This window comes from Monodon monoceros, unplaced genomic scaffold, assembly GCF_005190385.1.
Source record: "Monodon monoceros isolate NGI ecotype Baffin Bay Population unplaced genomic scaffold, NGI_Narwhal_1 Super_Scaffold_21, whole genome shotgun sequence".
Lineage (NCBI taxonomy): Eukaryota > Metazoa > Chordata > Mammalia > Artiodactyla > Monodontidae > Monodon > Monodon monoceros.
Window position 1 is genome coordinate 114,905,642 of NW_021703778.1, and position 18,946 is coordinate 114,924,587.

General features: G+C 39.0%; 1 protein-coding gene across 13 annotated transcripts in view; it reads left to right on the top strand.

The window, feature by feature from the left end:
• The window catches only part of MIA2 (MIA SH3 domain ER export factor 2), a 110,530-nt gene that overhangs the window by 16,539 nt on the left and 75,045 nt on the right, over nt 1-18,946 (top strand). For 3 of the 13 annotated variants that reach the window (XM_029236732.1, XM_029236729.1, XM_029236730.1), the window contains exon 1: nt 5,909-6,059. The exons of 7 other annotated variants lie outside the window; for them this stretch is intronic. In XM_029236732.1, the coding sequence (XP_029092565.1) occupies nt 5,997-6,059 (63 nt within the window). In that variant the 5' untranslated portion in view covers nt 5,909-5,996. Of the gene's footprint in view, nt 1-3,198; nt 3,441-5,908; nt 6,060-18,946 lie in introns of those variants that run through there. 3 more of the 13 variants (XM_029236733.1, XM_029236736.1, XM_029236731.1) reach the window with 2 other exon arrangements.

Sequence of the window (18,946 nt, forward strand, 5' to 3'; positions counted from 1 at the left end):
AAGGACCTAGCTGTAGTACTTGGCACATGAGGCCTTTTACAAATGTTTGTTCCTTTTCTCATCTACTGCTACCAAATAAATAATTGAGGAAGCACTTTTGTCTTCTCATTTACATTTTAAGATGAAATTTAACAGTGGTTGCCTTCAAGGAGTTCACTCTAGTTGGAGGACACCAGAAAAAAAAATGCAATAATTATAATATGGTGCTGTAATAGCCACAGGAGGCTACTGATATACAGGAGGAGCTGCCTAGTAGACTGATTGGAAGTGGTAGGTAGAGAGGGTGGGGAGGAGGAGCCTGGGAAAATGTCCCAGAAGAGATCTTACTTGAGCTGATATTGAAGAAAGAGTAGGAGTTAGCCAGGCAAGAAAGGATAAACATTCTAGGTTGAGGAGAGAGCATTTTTAAAAGTACAGAAGTGGGAGAGAGCTTGGCATTTTTGGAGGTCTATAAGCAATTCAGTCTGATTGAATACAGAGTGGGACTGAAGTTGTATACTGGGATTATGTAAAAAATAGCTTTGCATGTTATGATAGGAAGTTGAACTCCATCTTTTAAATGACGGGGCACTATTGAGGAATTTTATTTTATTTTATTTTTTTGCGGTACGCGGGCCTCTGACTGTTGTGGCCTCTCCCGTTGCGGAGCACGGGCTCTGGACGCGCAGGCTCAGCGGCCATGGCTCACGGGTGCAGCCGCTCCGCGGCATGTGGGATCTTCCAGGACCGGGGCATGAACCTGTGTCCCCTGCGTTGGCAGGAGTATTCTCAACCACTGCGCCACCAGGGAAGCCCTGAGGAATTTTAAGTAGGGAGTGAACTGAAAAAGTTTCATTTTTAAAGTCTATCTGTCAACATTGTCAAATAAGAATTGAACCGGATAAAGACCAGAGGCAGGGAGGCCAATCAAGAAGTTATCACTTTAGTTCAGGAAATAAATGGTGAAGGTCTAAAACAGGGTTTATAAACTCAAATGAAATGAGTGCAGCACAGGTAAAGGTGAGAGCTGTAACCAACTGGAGAGTGTATGCTTTCTCTGAAACATGTAGCTGCTACTTACCTTCAGCCTAGTTTTTGCCAGATCTTCTGATATTTCAAGAAAAGTTGGAAATCTGGGTTCTTCTGTGTGAAATCTCCCAATTTTTAATGCTGGCAAATATTTAGATTAGAAAAAATATCATGCAGTTCAGACAAAGCATTCTGTGGGTTGGGTCTGGCCCACTAGCCACATTTTTTAACCTTTGGCCTAATATCTGATAGTGGTTGTTAAAATGATTGGAAGGACAAACTAGGTAGATTTTTGTAGATAGAATTCATCGGGTTTAATGATTGATCGAACGTAGCAAGGAGAAGAAAATGGAAAAGTGAGGATAATTTACCAGATTTTTAGTTATGGTGACCAGGTGCCACTGACTGTAAGAGTATTTGTGAAAACTAGGCTTAATGACACATATTGTTTTGTTTTCAGAGGCTTCTTCCTTACTTTATTTCTTTGCTGGTTTCTAGAGAGTTGACATTACTTGGTAAATAAGTTCAGAGACGTGATTAATTTACTCTGTATGATTTGGTGTTGAAGATGTTGATTAAAAACATTACTTAAAAATCTGCTCTAGCATAGGAGAAAAGGAAAACTAATAATGATGTAATTTATAAAAATAGTCATGATAAAACTTTCAACTACCCATTTAATTAATTCTACTTATTACTATGTCCAACTGACATAGCCCTCACTTGTCATCCCCCTCTCCAATAAATTATACCAGTTAAGTTACTAAATTAAAAACTAATTTATTAGTACACCATATTCACCTTTCATATAAAGTGCTTACTTAATACAGGCTATGCTAAGTAAGCTTACTTTTGTGGACTCATTAAATATCATCAAATACATTTTACTTGAACCATTTTGGTTGAAATTCTTCAGACATGAAAATATTGAATTTAAATTTGTTAATTATCTTGTGACCTTGGAGAGTCACTTTTTCTCTGGGGAAGTCTCGGTTTAAAACTGTAATACCAGTAGCAGAGACTAGACGACAGACTGGTCACTGGCTGGCTTGAGCATTGTTTAAAAATTATGAACCAGCTGACTACATTTCAAAGGTTAGTTCATATAAAAATCTGGATTTCTGCGTTCTCCTGAAAAAGTAGAAGACTGTAATACATAGTCTTCCGTTCTTCTGTGGCAACAAGAAGCTCAAGCTGAATAGCGCTTGCATTGAATAGACATGCGGTTTTCATTTCCCTATACTTATTTCAACTGTTTGGCCTCTATACAGCTTTAAGTTCATAATGTTTGGGCTAAATGCTCTGAAGAGTTTCTGCCAGGTCAGGAATTCTAAGTCTTAGTGGGTCTATTAAGCATCCATAATAGCTGCAGTAAATGGAAAACTTGAGCAATTTTCCAGTTAAATTTAGGCAAAAGTGTTTCCTTTTCTTCTTGCCTAAATGCTTCAGGTAATTGTTTCTATTCGCTGATAATTTTAGTTAGATTTTGTATACAAAACACTTTTTTTGAATTGTTTAAGTAATAGGAATCAACACCACTTTTTAATCTACTTTATTTTATAATTGAGGAGGCTCTTTGGGTTCTAACCTTTATATATTCTTAACTAGAATAAAAAATATATATAAATATATTCATTTATACGTGGAATAAACAATGGAAATTACCCAGCTCTTGTTCAACAGGTAGCTCCTGATTTAGTATGTTCTGAGAACAGCTCTTACATCACTAGTGCAGAGAATGAAGATGTGGCTCAGCATGTTTGACTTTCTTTTGAAGGACTAGATCGTACAGCCTGTGACACTGACTGTTTAATTAAATGGGAGTAACTAGTGTTTACAGTTTAGCAACAGGGCCCTTCATAAGGGAAATCAGTTTCTAGGTTGTGGACAAGGTTTACTGGTTAGCATGTTTCTAATGTTCTTGTATGCTTTCTAGCAGCTGTCACAAACACTAACAGCATTTGTTCTCCATTTCCTTTAAAGTAAGCTTATATAAGATGGCAAAATCCCATATCTACTTAAGGAGGACAAACTTTGATATCTTTCACATGGTAAAAATCATGTACTCTATATGAATATAGAATAAAACATTCAATTTTATTTTTATCAGTTACCTAATTTAGTATTTCTCTTTTCAATTGTAGATTTTAAGAGGGTAGTACTATGCATGACATTTAAGGAAGAATTAATCAGGAGTTATGTCCATGAAATTAGATTATGGGTTGGTAGTCACAACTCCACCTAATAGCACCCCTTTGCCACACAAGTGTTAAAGCAGGATCACAGTGTGGAAACACAAGAGTGCAGGATGATGTATTAGAATCTGAAATCTTTCTCAAGGATATGAGGAGCTTAGTAGAACTTTATTTACATATTAGAATATATTAACATGAACCTTTTAAAAAATGGGATTGAAACATCTAGAGGAAGAGGTAAGTTTCTATATGACTATTAAGTGTGCAGAAAAGAAATTAGGTTTGAACCTGGCACTGAGTTTAAGTTTTACTGTTTTTGCTATGGGAAACTTGTAGATTTTTCTTTTAAATTTCATTTATCCTTTTGTCCCTGCTCTGTTTTTAATATTTGGAATGGTAATTATTGAAAAACTAGAAAAGGACACAGACTGTCTCAGGGAGGGCAAAGGGATTTTTAAAAAAATGTTTTACATTGTAAATAGATCCTGAAAGCTAACGATTCTGGAGTTCCCTGAAAATGTTCAGACTAACTGAAGAACTTTCATTCAGTAATACAGTGTTTTAATTGAGGCATATGTTGTTGTTCTAAGATCCTTTGAAATTCTAAATTTTGGTTATGCTTCTGTTTAGATTTTTTAAATTAATTAATTAATTAGTTTATTTATTTTTGGCTGCATTGGGTCTTCGTAGCTGCACGCGGGCTTTCTCTAGTTGGAGAGAGCGGGGGCCACTCTTCGTTGCAGTGCGCGGGCATCTCATTGCAGTGGCTTCTCTTGTCGCGGAGCACGGGCTCTAGAGCACAGGCTCGGTAGTTGTGGTTCGTGGGCTCCAGAGCACAGGCTCAGTAGTTGTGGTGCACGGGCTTGGTTGCTCTGCGGCATGTGGGATCCTCCCGGATCAGGGCTCGAACCCATGTCCCCTACACTGGCAGGCGGATTCTTTTTTTTTTTTTTTTTTTGTGGTACGCGGGCCTCTCACTGCTGTGGCCTCTCCCGTTGCGGGGCACAGGCTCCGGACGCGCAGGCTCAGCGGCCATGGCTCACGGGTGCAGCCGCTCCGCGGCATGTGGGATCCTCCCAGACCGGGGCACGAACCCGCGTCCCCTGCATCGGCAGGTGAACTCTCAACCACTGGGCCACCAGGGAAGCCGCTTCTCTTCTGATTTTAGTAAGCTATTCACATAGTTTAGTTTCAGCACACACTGTCCAACACATATGAAGGCTGTGTAATACCTTAGAAATGGAGAATCATTAAGCAATTTCTGCTACTCTTTGCTACTTGTGAAAGTTCCTGAAACTCCTTAAGCTGATGTGGCAAATGAGAGAGAGCACTTTGAGCTCCAAAAAACTAGCCTGCATTTTGGTCCTGAAAATCACTTGCCGTGAACTTGGGCCATTTCTGGATTCTTTTTGGCACAATAGTTCTGTTGCTGCTAGAAGCTTAACATTAGGGAAGTTTCCTAAGGAACTAAGATTCTGTTCAATTATTGAGTTCTCTCGGGTGATTTGTTTAGGAAGAAGTATCTGTGGCTTTTTGAGTTGCTTCATTAAGGACTTCAATTAGAAGACTCAAAGATGGGTGATCCTTTACACCTGTGTTAGCTAAAACCCATCCCCAAGAACAGATCCAGCCCTGGGTATTTTATTCAACAGACCTAAATATAGGGTCCTAAATTTAGAGGGCAAGATGCTACTTTTAGCTTCCCTTCCTCAGAGGAGAACAGCACGCGCCCAGCTAAGGTCCATACGGGTTTGATTTAGCATTTGGGTAACTAGGAGCTCATGGAGTTTAAAGAGTTTTGCCCAGCAAGTGCCCAGGTAACTCAGGTAAAAGTGAGTAAAGCCCTCGAACCCTTCGCTGGGCAGAGGAGGCCCGATCAATGTCCTCTTGCGTGGGAGAGGTTAAACTTTGCCCAGACCACAGCTGACCCGAGACGCCTTCCTGTCCAAAGTCCGGACACGGTTGGCAGGAGGCGCGGGCCCTGCAAGCCATTTTCTGACAGGAATGAAGACGGCGGCCGGTTTCCCTGGGCCGGCGGGCTCCCCCGGGGTACGACGCCGTCAGGGCTTCCGTGGGGTGCGGACAGCAGGCTCTAGCGGGGCTGCGAGAGGAAAGCGATGGGGGCTGGGGCTGGGTCAGGCGCCGGCACCCGGGCCGAGGGGGCGCGTCGCGCTCACCCCGCCGGGTTACGCCGAGGGGCTTCCGGGAGAAGCCTCGCCGCCAGCACCCGAGGTGGGGACTCCTGAGACCTAGTCCTGACGTTCGGGGCGGTGCGGCCCACACCGCAGAGCAGGCCCGAAGGTCGAATCCCATTCTCTCAGCCCCAAGCCTCTCGATTTCCAAGGCTGGGTAGCTCCGCCAGGTAGAGCCCCGGCCCCTTTAAGAGAGAACGACCGGGACACGTCTACTGACCTCGCGCGAAGTAGGAGGGGAAATTAACGGAGTCCCCGCGACCCCGCCTCCGTGCTGAGGTCTGGCCGAAACCAAACCGAGGGGTAGGGCGGCGAGGGGAGTGCAGGTCGCAGGCTCGTGCGGGCGGGCTTGGACCTTCGGATCTTCAGGACGCAAAGCGTAACCTAGGGGCCGAAGCTCCCCGGCTGGGCAGCGTGGACACTTGAGGCCCGTAGGCGCCGTTCATCTCTGGCACCTCCCCGCAGCCGGCTTCGCAGTGGTCTGCTCCGGTTGCCGGGTGCGGGTTTGGGTTCCGGACCGAACGCTGCGTGTCCGGTGCTGCTGGTGGTGGCTCGGCCAGGCCCTGGATACGGCGCCGACTGCCAGGGCAGCCTTGACGCCATGGAGGGCCCCGGGACTGTCTCTCAGCCGCACTTGGGGCTGGTCCTGGGAAAGCTTCGCCGGGTGAGTCCAGGCGCGATCCGGGTCACTTGGCTCAGGGGTCGCGGGAGACGCCCGGGGAAGGTAGCAGCCGACTTTGGCTTTGGGGTCTCAGCGGCGGTGGTCGGAGGTCCTGAAGCCAGTTCTCACCTGTCGCCGGGCTACGGCCTGTGTCCGAGACAGTAGCCAGGTTCCTAGGATGCCTGGGCGGTTTTTTTGTGTGGTGTAGGGGGACCTGGAGATCAGGAAGGTGAACAGAGCATATTAGCTTAGCAGGACTTTACAACGGTGTGTTTCCCGATTCCTAAAATGAATTAGCCTTTCGGTCGTGTTATTTATTTTGAACAGAGGTCAATAACACGTGGTTTCCCCGACAGTGAGAAACTTGAGGACAGATCCTCTGAAATGAGTTCCTTGTAGTACTGAAACTTCAGGTTGCTTGATAAGACACCTAAGCCTGGGTAGGGAATCGGTATTACTAATTCTGCATTTTCTTTTAATAAAGAATGCTTTTTTGAGATGCTTTGAGATTGTTCTTCGTTTCTTTCTGTGTCTTGTTAATGTGAGAGGTCGTGTTAATGTAAAATCTGGAGATACTGAGCTCCCAGTGTTCACAATTTCCTTTTTTTTTTTTTTTTTTAGGTTCAGTTTATAATCAGGTTGCAGGGATTTTTCTCACTAAGTGTTTACAGGTGTCTTTGTTGACATGTTTAGGGGCATTTATGTCGCCGTATTTAAAAAAAACTATTTGCATTAAAAATGTCAAAAGCCCGTTTAAACATTGGGGCAGTTATGATGATCGGTTTCTTGTGTACAGCAGACTGGGAGCAGTATTACTAGAGTGTAAAGTGGGCTCGGGGAGTGATGTGCAATGATGCTTGTTGGAGACGTAAGTTTGTTCCAAGTGATGTAGGTGCTGGAGAGCCCTTGAAGTATTGCAGTGGTTAGACTTTTGGTTTAAATAGATCTTCCTGATAGTAGTATGTAGGTTAGGTGTAAGGACAACAAAACTAGAAGCAGGGTGTAAGGGAGAGGTGACAGAGTCGTCAAGTAGGGGTAGAGAAGAGGGTACTGAATGGGAAATATTTAGTAGCTAAGAACTATAGTGGGTAGGAATTTAATGATTGTATGCAAAGGATCAGAGAGAGAAAAGGAATCTAGAATGACTCCCAGTTTCTGGTTATGGCAACTTACTCATTCAAAGAGATAGAATATATAGAAAGATAAGGATTTGTGGGATGAGAGAGAATTTCAGATTGCACATATTTCCCTTTCTTCACGAAGAACAACTCTGAACAATATCTTCATCTGGATGATTTTTTTGGCTAGATGCACTATGCTCACAACACTGGCCTGGGGCCTAGGATAGCACAACACTGCTGTTTTTAATTTTTTTTTTTAAGTTAAAAAATAATTTTTTATTGAGGTATAATCATATAACATAAAATTTACCCTTTTATAGTATCGAATTCAGTGATTATTTTTTATGTTCATTATATTGTGCAGCTATCACCACAATTTTGGAATATTTTTATCACCCTAAAAAGAAACCCTGTCCTTATTAGTACATTTCCAATTCTCACCTCACTCCATCCCTTGGCCACCACTAATCTACTTTCTGTCTCTATGAATTTGTCTATTCTGGACATTTCATGTAAATGGATCATACGATATGTGGCCTTTTGTGTCTGGCTTCATCTACTTAGCACACTTTCAAGAGTCTTTCGTGTTGTACCATGTAACAGTACTTCATTCCTTTTTATGGCTGAAAAATATTTCATTGTCTAGATATACTATATTTTGAATATTCATTCATAGTTTAATGGATATTTGGGTTGTTTGTACTTTTTGACTACTATGACGAATGCTGCTATGGACATTCATGTACACATTTTTTTTATGAATATTTAAAGTTCTCTTGGGTATATACCTAGGAGTGGAATTACTGGATCATATTTACTGTATGTTTAACTTTTGGAAGAACTGCCAAATTGTTTTCCACAGATGCTGTACCATTTTACACCCCCACCAGCAGTTTATGAGGGTCGAATTTCCCACATCCTCTCCGATACTTTTTTTTTCTAAATAGTCACTCTAATGATGAGTGTAAAGTGGTATATCTCGTTGTGGTTTTGATTTGCAGTCCCCTGATGACTAATGATGTTGAGCAACCTCACATGTGCTTATTGGCCATTTGTGTTGTCTTCTTTGGAGAAATATCTCTTCAGTTCTTTTACCGTTTAAAAAATTGGATTATTTGTCTTTTTACTGTTGAAGTCATAAGAGTTCTTTATACATTAACGAAATTAGACCCTTATCAGGTATATGATTTGCAAATATTTTCTCCTGTGGATTGTCTTTTTACTTTCTTGATGGTGACCTTTGAAGCACCAGGGTTTTTAATTTTGATGAAATCTAGTTTATCCTTTTTTTTCCTTTGTTTGCGTATGCTTTTGGTGTTATATCTACGAAACCAGTGTTTAAAATAAGGTCACAAATATTTACATCTGTGCTTCCTTCTAAGAGTTTTAGCTCTTACATTAAGGTCTGTGATCCATTTAAAATTAATTTTTATATATGGTATAAAGTATGGGTCCAGATTCATTTGTTAGCGGGTAGATATTCACTTGTCCCAATACCATTTGTTGAAAAGACTCCTCTTTCCTCATTAATTTTGTATTGGTACTGCTGTTAAAAATCAATTGACCATAATTTTTTTTTATTGATATAGTTCATTTACAATGTTATATTAGTTTCAGGTGTACAACATAGTGATTCAGAACTTCTATAGATTATCCTCCATTTAGAGTTATTATAAAATATTAGCAATATTCCCTGTGCTGTACAATATATCCTTGTAGCTTATTTACTTTATGCATAGTAGTTTGTACATCTTAACCCCCTCCCTTTTTCCTGACCCTCCCCCCTCCCCACTGGTAACTACTAGTTTGTTCATTATATCTGTGAGTCAGTTTCTGTTTTGTTGTATTCACTTGTTTTATTTTTTTAGATCCCACACACAGTGATAACATACAGTATCTGTCTTTCTCTGTCTCAGTCATTTCACTAAGCATAATACCCTCCAGGTTCCTGTGTTGTTGCAAATGGAAAAATTTTATTCTTTTTTATGACTGAGTAACATTCCATTGTATCTATATCTGTATCTATCACATCTTCTTTATCCATTCATCTGTTGATGGACACTTAGGTTATTTGGCAATTGTAAATAATGCTGCAATGAACATTGTGGTGCGTGTATCTTTTCAAATTAATCTTTGTATTCTTCGGATGTATGCCCAGGAGTGGAATTGCTGGATCATATGGTAGCTCTATTTTTAGTTTTTTGAGAAACCTCCATAATGTTTTCCACAGTGGCTGCACCAGTTTACATTCCCACCAACAGTGTCCGAGGGTTCCCTTTTCTCCACATCCTTGCCAGCATTTGTGGTTTGTGGTCTTTTTGATAATAACCTTTCTGACAGGTATGAGGTGATATCTCATTGTGGTTTTGATTTGCATTTCTTTGATGATTAGTGATGTTGATCATCTTTTTATGTGCCTGTTGGCCATCTGTTTGTCTTCTTTGGAAAAATGTCTTTTCAGGTCTTTCACTCATTTTTAAATTGGGTTGTGTGTGTTTTTGACATAGAATTGTATGAACTGTTTATATATTTTGGATATTAACCCTTTATTGGTCAGGTCATTTGCAAATATTTTCTCCCATTGATTAGGTTGTCTTTTCATTTTGTAGATGGTTTCACTTGCTGTGCAAAGGCTTTTAAGTTTAATTAGGCCTTATTTGTTTACTTTTACTTTTGTTTCCTTTGCCTTAGGTAACAGATCCAAAAAAATATTGCTATAATTTTTGTCAAAAAGTGTTCTGCCTATGTTTTCTTCCAGGAGTTGTTGTTTTTTTTTCTTTTTTTAAATTTATTTATTTATTTATTTTTGACTGTGTTGGGTCCTCGTTGCTGCATTTAGGCTTTCTCTAGTTGCAGTGAGTGGGGGCTCCTCTTCATTGTGGTGCACGGGCTTATCATTGCAGTGGCTTCTCTTGTTGTGGAGCATGGGCTCTAGGCACATGGGCTTCAGTAGTTGTGGCATGCAGGTTCAGTAGTTGTGGCTCATGGGCTCTAGAGCAGGCTCAGTAGTTGTGGCGCACGGGCATAGTTGCTCCACGGCATGTGGGATCTTCCTGGACCAGGGCCCGAACCCATGTCCCCTGCATTGGCAGGTGGATTCTTAACCACTGAGCCACCAGGGAAGCCCCCTTCCAGGAGTTTTTATGGTTTCTGATTTACATTTAGGTCTTTAATCCACTTTGAGTTTATTTTTGTATATGGTGTGAGAAAATATTCTAATTTCATTCTTTTACATGTAGCTGTCCAGTTTTCCCAGCACCACGTATTGAAGAGACTGTCTTTTCCCAGTTGTATATTCTTGCCTCCTTTGTCATAGATTAATTGACCATAAGTGTGTGGATTTATTTCTGGGCTCTCTGTTCTGTTCCATTGATCTATGTATCTGTTTTTGTGCCAGTACCATGCTGGCTTGATTATTATAGCTTTGTAGTATAGTCTGAGGTTAGGGAGCGTGATTCTTCTGGCTCTGTTCATCTTTCTCAAGATTGTTTTGGCTATACGGGTTTTTTTATGTTTCCATACAAATTTTAAAATTATTTGTTCTAGTTCTGTGAAAAATGCCCTTGGTAATTTGATAGAGATTGCATTGAATCTGTATATTGCCTTGGGCAGTATAGCTATTTTAACGATATTAATTCTTCCAGTCCATGAACATGGTATAACTTTCCATCATAAATGACGGTAAGTCTAAAAGTTTATTTCTGGATACTCATTTCTACTCCATTGGTCTATATGTCTTTCCTTAGGCTATTACCAAGCTGTCTCTATTATTGTAACCTTGTAGTAAGTTTTGAAATAGGGAAGTATGAATACTCCAACATTGTTCTTCATTTTCAATATTGTTTTGGCTAATATGTGTGTAGATAGATAGATAGACAGCCATACGAATGTATGTTTGTATGTATCTATGACTATATATCTCTGTAAAAGGAAATGCTATCCCTTGCATTTCCATATGAATTTTAGGATCTGCTTGTCTGTTTTTACGAAAGAGGCATTTGGAATTTTGATGGGGATTACATTGACTCTACATAAATTTGGAGAGTATGCCATCTTGACAATATTAAGTCTTCCAATTTATGAACATGGGATGTGTTTCCATTTATTTAGATCTTATTTACTTTCTTTCAACAGTGTTTTGTAGTTTTCAGAGTATAAGATTTCCACTTAACTTTGTTAAATTTATTCCTAAGTATTTTATTCTTTTTTTTCTATTGTAAATGGAAATGTTTTCTTAATTTCATCTTCAGGTGTCTCATTGCTGTTGTATAGAAATATGACTGATTTTTCTCTTTTGATTTTGTATCCTACAGCTTTCCTGAACTTGTTAGCTCTAATAGTTTGTGTGTGTGTGTGTGTTTGTGTGTATGTGTATGTATGTATGGTTTAGGATTTTTTTTTTTATGTGTAAGATTATATCATCTTCAAATGGAGATAGTTTTACTTTTTTTTTTCCCCCAGTCTGGGTGCCTTTTATTTTTTTCTTGCCTAATTGCCTGGTTAGAATCTCTAGTACGATGTTAAATCAATGTGGAGAGAGTGAACATCCCTGTCTTGTTACTGGTCTTAAGGTGAAAGCTTTCAGCCTTTCACTGTTAAGTATGTGAGCTGTGAGTTTTTCATAGATGCCCCTTATAAGGTTGAGGAAGTTCCCTTCAGTCCTAGTTTGTTGAGTGCTTTGATCCTGAAAGGGTATTGGATTTTCTTAAATCTCTTTTCTTTGTCTGTTGAGTGATCATGGGTTTTTTCCTTCTTTATTCTTTTAATATTGTGTTTATTGGTTTAGTTTTGTATGTTGAACCAACCTTGTATTGGAATAAATTCCACTGTCATGATATATAATTGTTTCTACATGCTGCTGGATTTGCTTTGCTAGTATTTTGTTGAGGATTTTGCATCTATATTTATAACAAATATTGATGTGTGGTTTTCTTTTCTTGTGATGTATTTGTCTGACTATCATATCAGGGTAATACTGGCTTCATAGAATGAATGAGTTAGGAAGAGTTCCTCCTCTTTTATTTTCTGGAAGAGTTTGAGAATGATTGGTGTTAATTCTTCAGTAAACTTTTGGTATAATTCACTACTGAATCCAACTGGCCCTGGGTTATTCTTTTTGGTATCCACAGGGAATTGGTTCCAGGATCCCCATGAATACCAAAATCGGAGGATGCTAAAGTCCCTTTCATAAAATGGCATAGTATTTGTAAATAACGTATGCACATCCTTTCTCCTGTATATTTTAGATAATCTCTAGATTCTTTATAATACTGAATAAAATGTAAATGCTATGTAAGTAGTTGCCAATGTGTGGCAAATTTAAGTTTTCCTTTTTGGAACTTTCTGGAAATGAAAAAAAATTTTTTTTTTTTTATCTACAGTTAGTTGAATCTGTGGCTGTAGAACCCATGGATATGAAGGGACAACTGTACTAACTCAGTCTGTTTATTTGTTTTAGGTCTAATCAGATTTTCTATTTCTTCTTGAGTTAGGTTTAGTAGTTTATGTGTTTTTAGTAATTTGTCATTTTCACCTAGGTTATGTAATTTGTTGACATACTATTGTTCTCAAGATCTTTTTCATTTCTGTAAGATTGCTAGTAATACTTTACTTACTGGTTTTAGTAATTTGAGTCTTCTCTTTTTCTTGGTTAATCTAGCTACAGATTTGTCAATTTTATTGCTAGATTTTGTTGATTTTCTTCCCCCCCCAAAACCAATGTTTGTTTGTTTTTATCTTTATTGGAGTATTTTTGCTTTACAGTGTTGTGTAAGTTTCTGCTGTAAAACAAAGTGAATCAGCTATATGTATACATATATCCCCATATCCCCTCCCTCTTGAGCCTTTGTAAGAGTTTGAGAAGGATGGGTGTTAGCTCTTCTCTAAATGTTTGATAGAATGCACCTGTGAAGCCATCTGGTCCTGAACTTTTGTTTGTTGGAAGACTTTTAATCACAGTTTCAATTTCATTACTTGTGATTGGTCTGTTCATATTTTGTATTACTTCCTGCTTCAGTCTTGGAAGGTTATACGTTCCTAAGAATTTGTCCATTTCTTCTAGGTTGTCCATTTTATTGGCATACAGTTGCTTGTAGTAGTCTCTTAGGATGCTTTGTATTTCTGCAGTGTCTGTTGTAACTTCTCCTTTTTCATTTCTAATTTTATTGATTTGAGTCCTCTCCCTGTTTTTCTTGATGAGTCTGGCTAATGGTTTATCAATTTTGTTTATCTTCTCAAAGAACCAGCTTTTAGTTTTATTGATCTTTGCTATTGTTTTCTTTGTTTCTATTTCATTTATTTGTGCTCTGATCTTCCTGATTTCTTTCCTTCTGCTAACTTTGGGGTTTTTTTGTTCTTCTTTCTCTAATTGCTTTAGGTGTAAGGTTAGGTTGTTTATTTGAGATGTTTCTTGTTTCTTAAGGTAGGATTTTATTGCTATAAACTTCCCTCTTAGAACTGCTTTTGCTGCATCCCATAGGTTTTGGGTCATCGTGTTTTCATTGTCATTTGTCTCTAGGTATTTTTTGATTTCCTCTTTGATTTCTTCACTGATCTTTTGGTTATTTAGTAACGTATTGTTTAGCCTACATATGTTTGTGTTTTTTCGTTTTTTTCCGTGTAATTGATTCCTAATCTCATAGCATTGTGGTTGGAAAAGATGCTTGATATGATTTCAGTTTCCTTAAATTTACTGAGGCTTGATTTGTGACCCATGATGTGATCTATCCTGGAGAATGTTCCATGCGCACTTGAGAAGAAAGTGTAATCTGCTGTTTTTGGATGGAATGTCCTATAAATATCAGTTAAATCTATCTGGTCTATTGTGTCATTTTTTTTTTTTTTTTTTTTGCGATACACGGGCCTCTCACTGTTGTGGCCTCTCCCATTGCGGAGCACAGGTTCCGGATGCGCAGGCTCAGTGGCCATGGCTCACGGGCCCAGCCGCTCCGCAGCTTGTGTGATCCTCCCGGACCGGGGCACGAACCCGTGTCCCCTGCATAGGCAGGCGGACTCTCAACCACTGCGCCACCAGGGAAGGCCCTATTGTGTCATTTAAAGCTTGTGTTTCCTTCTTAATTTTCTGTTTGCATGATCTGTCCATTTGTGTAAGTGAGGTGTTAAAGTCCCTTACTATTACTGTGTCACTGTCGATTTCCTCTTTTATAGCTGGTAGCAGTTGCCTTATGTATTGAGGTTTTCCTATGTTGTGTGCATATATATGCATATATATTTATAATTGTTATATCTTCTTCTTGGTTTGATCCCTTAATCATTATGTAGTGTCCTTCCTTGTCTCTTGTAACATTCTTTATTTTAAAGTCTATTTTATGTGATATGAGTATTGCTGCTCCAGCTTTCTTTTGTTTTCCATTTGCATGAAATATCTTTTTCCATCCCTTCACTTTCAGTCTGTATGTGTCCCTAGGTCTGAAGTGGGTCTCTTGTAGACAGCAAATATATGGGTCTTGTTTTTGTATCCATTCAGCAAGCCTGTGTCTTTTGGTTGGGCATTTAATCCATTCACGTTTAAGGTAATTATTGATATGTATGTTCCTATTACCATTTTCTTAATTGTTTTGGGTTTGTTTTTGTAGGTCCTTTTCTTCTCATGTGTTTCCCACTTAGAGAAGTTTCTTTAGCATTTGATGTAGGGCTGGTTTGGTGGTGCTGAATTCTCTTAGCTTTTTGCCTGTCTGTAAAGCTTTTGATTTGTCCATTGAATCTGAGTGAGATCCTTGCCGGGTAGAGTAATCTTAGTTGTAGGTTCTTCCCTTTCATCACTTTAAATATATCATGCCACTCCCTTCTGGCTTGTAGAGTTTCTGCTGAGAAATCAGCTGTTAACCTTATGGGAGTTCCCTTGTATGTTATTTGTCATTTTTCCCTTGCTGCTTTCAATAATTTTTCTTTGTCTTTAATTTTTGTTAATTTGATTACTGTGTGTCTTGGTGTGTTCCTCCTTGGGTTTATCCTGCCTGGGACTCTCTGCACTTCCTGGACTTGGGTGACTGTTTCCTTTCCCATGTTAGGGAAGTTTTCGACTATAATCTTTTCAAATATTTTCTCGGGTCCTTTTCCTCTTTCTTCTCCTTCTGGGACCCCAGAAGGAGAATGCAAATGTTGTTGCATTTAATGTTGTCTCAGCGGTCTCTTAGGCTGTCTTCATTTCTTTTCATTCCTTTTTCTTCATGCTGCAGCAGTGAATTCCACCATTCAGTCTTCCGGGTCACTTATCTGTTCTTCTGCCTCAGTTATTCTGCTATTGATTCCTTCTAGTGTAGTTTTCATTTCAGTTATTGTATTGTTCATCTCTGTTTGTTCTTTAATTCTTCTAGGTCTTTGTTAAACATTTCCTGAATCTTCTCGATCTTTGCCTCCATTCTTTTTCTGAGGTCCTGGATCATCTTCACTATTGTTATTCTTTTTTTAATATATATATATTTACATATTTATTGGAGTATAATTGCTTTACAGTGGTGTGCTAGTTTCTGCTTCATAACAAAGTGAATCAGTCACACACACACATATGTTCCCATATCACTTACCCCTCGCTCCCACCCTCCCTATCCCACCCCTCTAGGTGGTCACAAAGCACCGAGCTGATCTCCCCGTGCTATGCAGCTGCTTCCCACTAGCTATCTGTTTTACGTTTGGTAGTGTATATATGTTCATGCCACTCTCTCACTTTGTCACAGCTTACCCTTCCCCCTCCCCATATCCTCAAGTCCATTCTCTAGTAGGTCTGTGTCTTTATTCCTGTCTTACCCCTGGGTTCTTCATGGCATTTTTTTCCCCTTAGATTCCATATATATGTGTTAGAATACGGTATTTGTCTTTCTCTTTCTGACTTACTTCACTCTGTATGACAGACTCTAGGTCCATCCACCTCACTACAAATAACTCAATTTCGTTTCTTTTTATGGCTGAGTAATATTCCATTGTATGTATGTGCCACATCTTCTTTATCCATTCATCTGATGATGGACACTTAGGTTGTTTCCATCTCCGGGCTATTGTAAATGGAGCTGCAATGAACATTTTGGTACATGACTCTTTTTGAATTATGGTTTTCTCAGGGTATATGCCCAGTAGTGGGATTTCTGGGTCATATGGTAGTTCTATTTGTAGTTTTTTAAGGAACCTCCATACTGTTCTACATAGTGGCTGTACCACTTCACATTCCCACCAGCAGTGCAAGAGTGTTCCCTTTTCTCCACACCCTCTCCAGCATTTATTGTTTCTAGATTTTTTGATGATAGCCATTCTGACTGGTGTGAGATGATATCTCATTGTAGTTTTGATTTGCATTTGTCTAATGATGAATGATGTTGAGCATTGTTTCTGGTGTTTGTTGGCAGTCTGTATATCTTCTTTGGAAAAATGTCTATTTAGGTCTTCTGCCCATTTTTGGATTGGGTTTTTTTTTGTTATTGAGTTGCATGAGCTGCTTGTAAATTTTGGAGATTAATCCTTTGTCAGTTGCTTCATTTGCAAATATTTTCTCCCATTCTGAGGGTTGTCTTTTGGTCTTGCTTATGGTTTCCTTTGCTGTGCAAAAGCTTTGAAGTTTCATTAGGTCCCATTTGATTATTTTTGTTTTTATTTCCACTTCTCTAGGAGGTGGGTCAAAAAGGATATTGCTGTGATTTATGTCATAGAGTGTTCTGCCTGTGTTTTCCTCTAAGAGTTTGATAGTTTCTGGCCTTACATTTAGGCCTTTAATGCATTTTGAGCTTATTTTTGTGTATCGTGTTAGGGAGTGTTCTAATCTCATACTTTTATATGTACCTGTCCACGTTTCCCAGCACCACTTATTGAAGAGGCTGTCCTTTCTCCACTGTACATTCCTGCCTCCTTTATCAAAGATAAGGTGGTCATATGTGCGTGGGTTTATCTCTGGGCTTTCTCTCCTATTCCATTGATCTATCTTTCTGTTTTTGTGCCATTACCACACTGTCTCGATTACTGTAGCTTTGTAGTATAGTCTGAAGTCAGGGAGCCTGATTCCTCCAGCTCCGTTTTTCGTTCTCAAGATTGCTTTGGCTATTCGGGGTCTTTTGTGTTTCCGTACAAATTGTGAAATTTTTTGTTCTAGTTCTGTGAAAAATGCCAGTGGTAGTTTGATAGGGATTGCATTGAATCTGTAGATTGCTTTGGGTAGTAGAGTCATTTTCACAATGTTGATTCTTCCAATCCAAGAACATGGTATATCTCTCCATCTATTTGTATCATCTTTAATTGCTTTCATCAGTGTCTTATAATTTTCTGCATACAGGTCTTTTGTCTCCTTAGGTAGGTTTATTCCTAGATATTTTATTCTTTTTGTTGCAATGGTAAATGGGAGTGTTTTCTTGATTTCACGTTCAGATTTTTCATCGTTAGTGTATAGGAATGCCAGAGATTTCTGTGCATTAATTTTGTATCCTGCAACTTTACCAAATTCATTGATTAGCTCTAGTAGTTTTCTGGTAGCATCTTTAGGATTCTCTATGTATAATATGTCATCTGCAAACATTGACAGCTTTACTTCTTCTTTTCTGATTTGGATTCCTTTTATTTCCTTTTCTTCTCTGATTGCTGTGGCTAAAACTTCCAAAACTATGTTGAATAAGAGTTGTGAGAGTGGGCAACCTTGTCTTGTTCCTGATCTTAGTGGAAATGCTTTCAGTTTTTCACCATTGAGGACGACGTTGGCTGTGGGTTTGTCATATATGGCCTTTATTATATTGAGGAAAGTTCCCTCTATGCCTACTTTCTGGAGGGTTTTTATCATAAATGGTTTTGAACTTTTTCAAAAGCTTTCTCTGCATCTATTGAGATGATCATATGGTTTTTCTCCTTCAATTTGTTAATATGGTGTATCACGTTGATTGATTTGCGTATATTGAAGAATCCTTGCATTCCTGGAATAAACCCCAGTTGATCATGGTGTATGATCCTTTTAATGTGCTGTTGGATTCTGTTTGCTAGTATTTTGTTGAGGATTTTTGCATCTATGTTCATCAGTGATATTGGCCTGTAGTTTTCATTCTTTGTGACATCTTTGTCTGGTTTTGGTATCAGGGTGATGGTGGCCTCGTAGAATGAGTTTGGGAGTGTTCCTCCCTCTGCTATATTTTGGAAGAGTTTGAGAAGGACAGGTGTTAGCTCTTCTCTAAATGTTTGATAGAATTCACCTGTGAAGCCATCTGGTCCTGGGCTTTTGTTTGTTGGAAGATTTTTAATCACATTTTCAATTTCAGTGCTTGTGACTGGTCTGTTCATATTTTCTGTTTCTTCCTGATTCAGGCTTGGCAGGTTGTGCATTTCTAAGAATTTGTCCATTTCTTCCAGGTTGTCCATTTTATTGGCATAGAGTTGCTTGTAGTAATCTCTGATGATCTTTTGTATTTCTGCCGTGTCAGTTGTTACTACTCCTTTTGCATTTCTAATTCTATTGATTTGAGTCTTCTCCCTTTTTTTCTTGATGAGTCTGGCTAATGGTTTATCTATTTTTTTTATCTTCTCACAGAACCAGCTTTTAGTTTTATTGATCTTTGCTATTGTTTCCTTCCTTTCTTTTTTCATTTATTTCTGATCTGATTTTTATGATTTCTTTCCTTCTGCTAACTTTGGGGATATTTTGTTCTTCTTTCTCTAATTGCTTTAGGTGCAAGGTTAGGTTGTTTATTTGAGGTGTTTCCTGTTTCTTAAGATAGGAATGTATTGCTATAAACTTCCCTCTTAGAACTGCTTTTGCTGCATCCCACAGGTTTTGTGTTGTCGTGT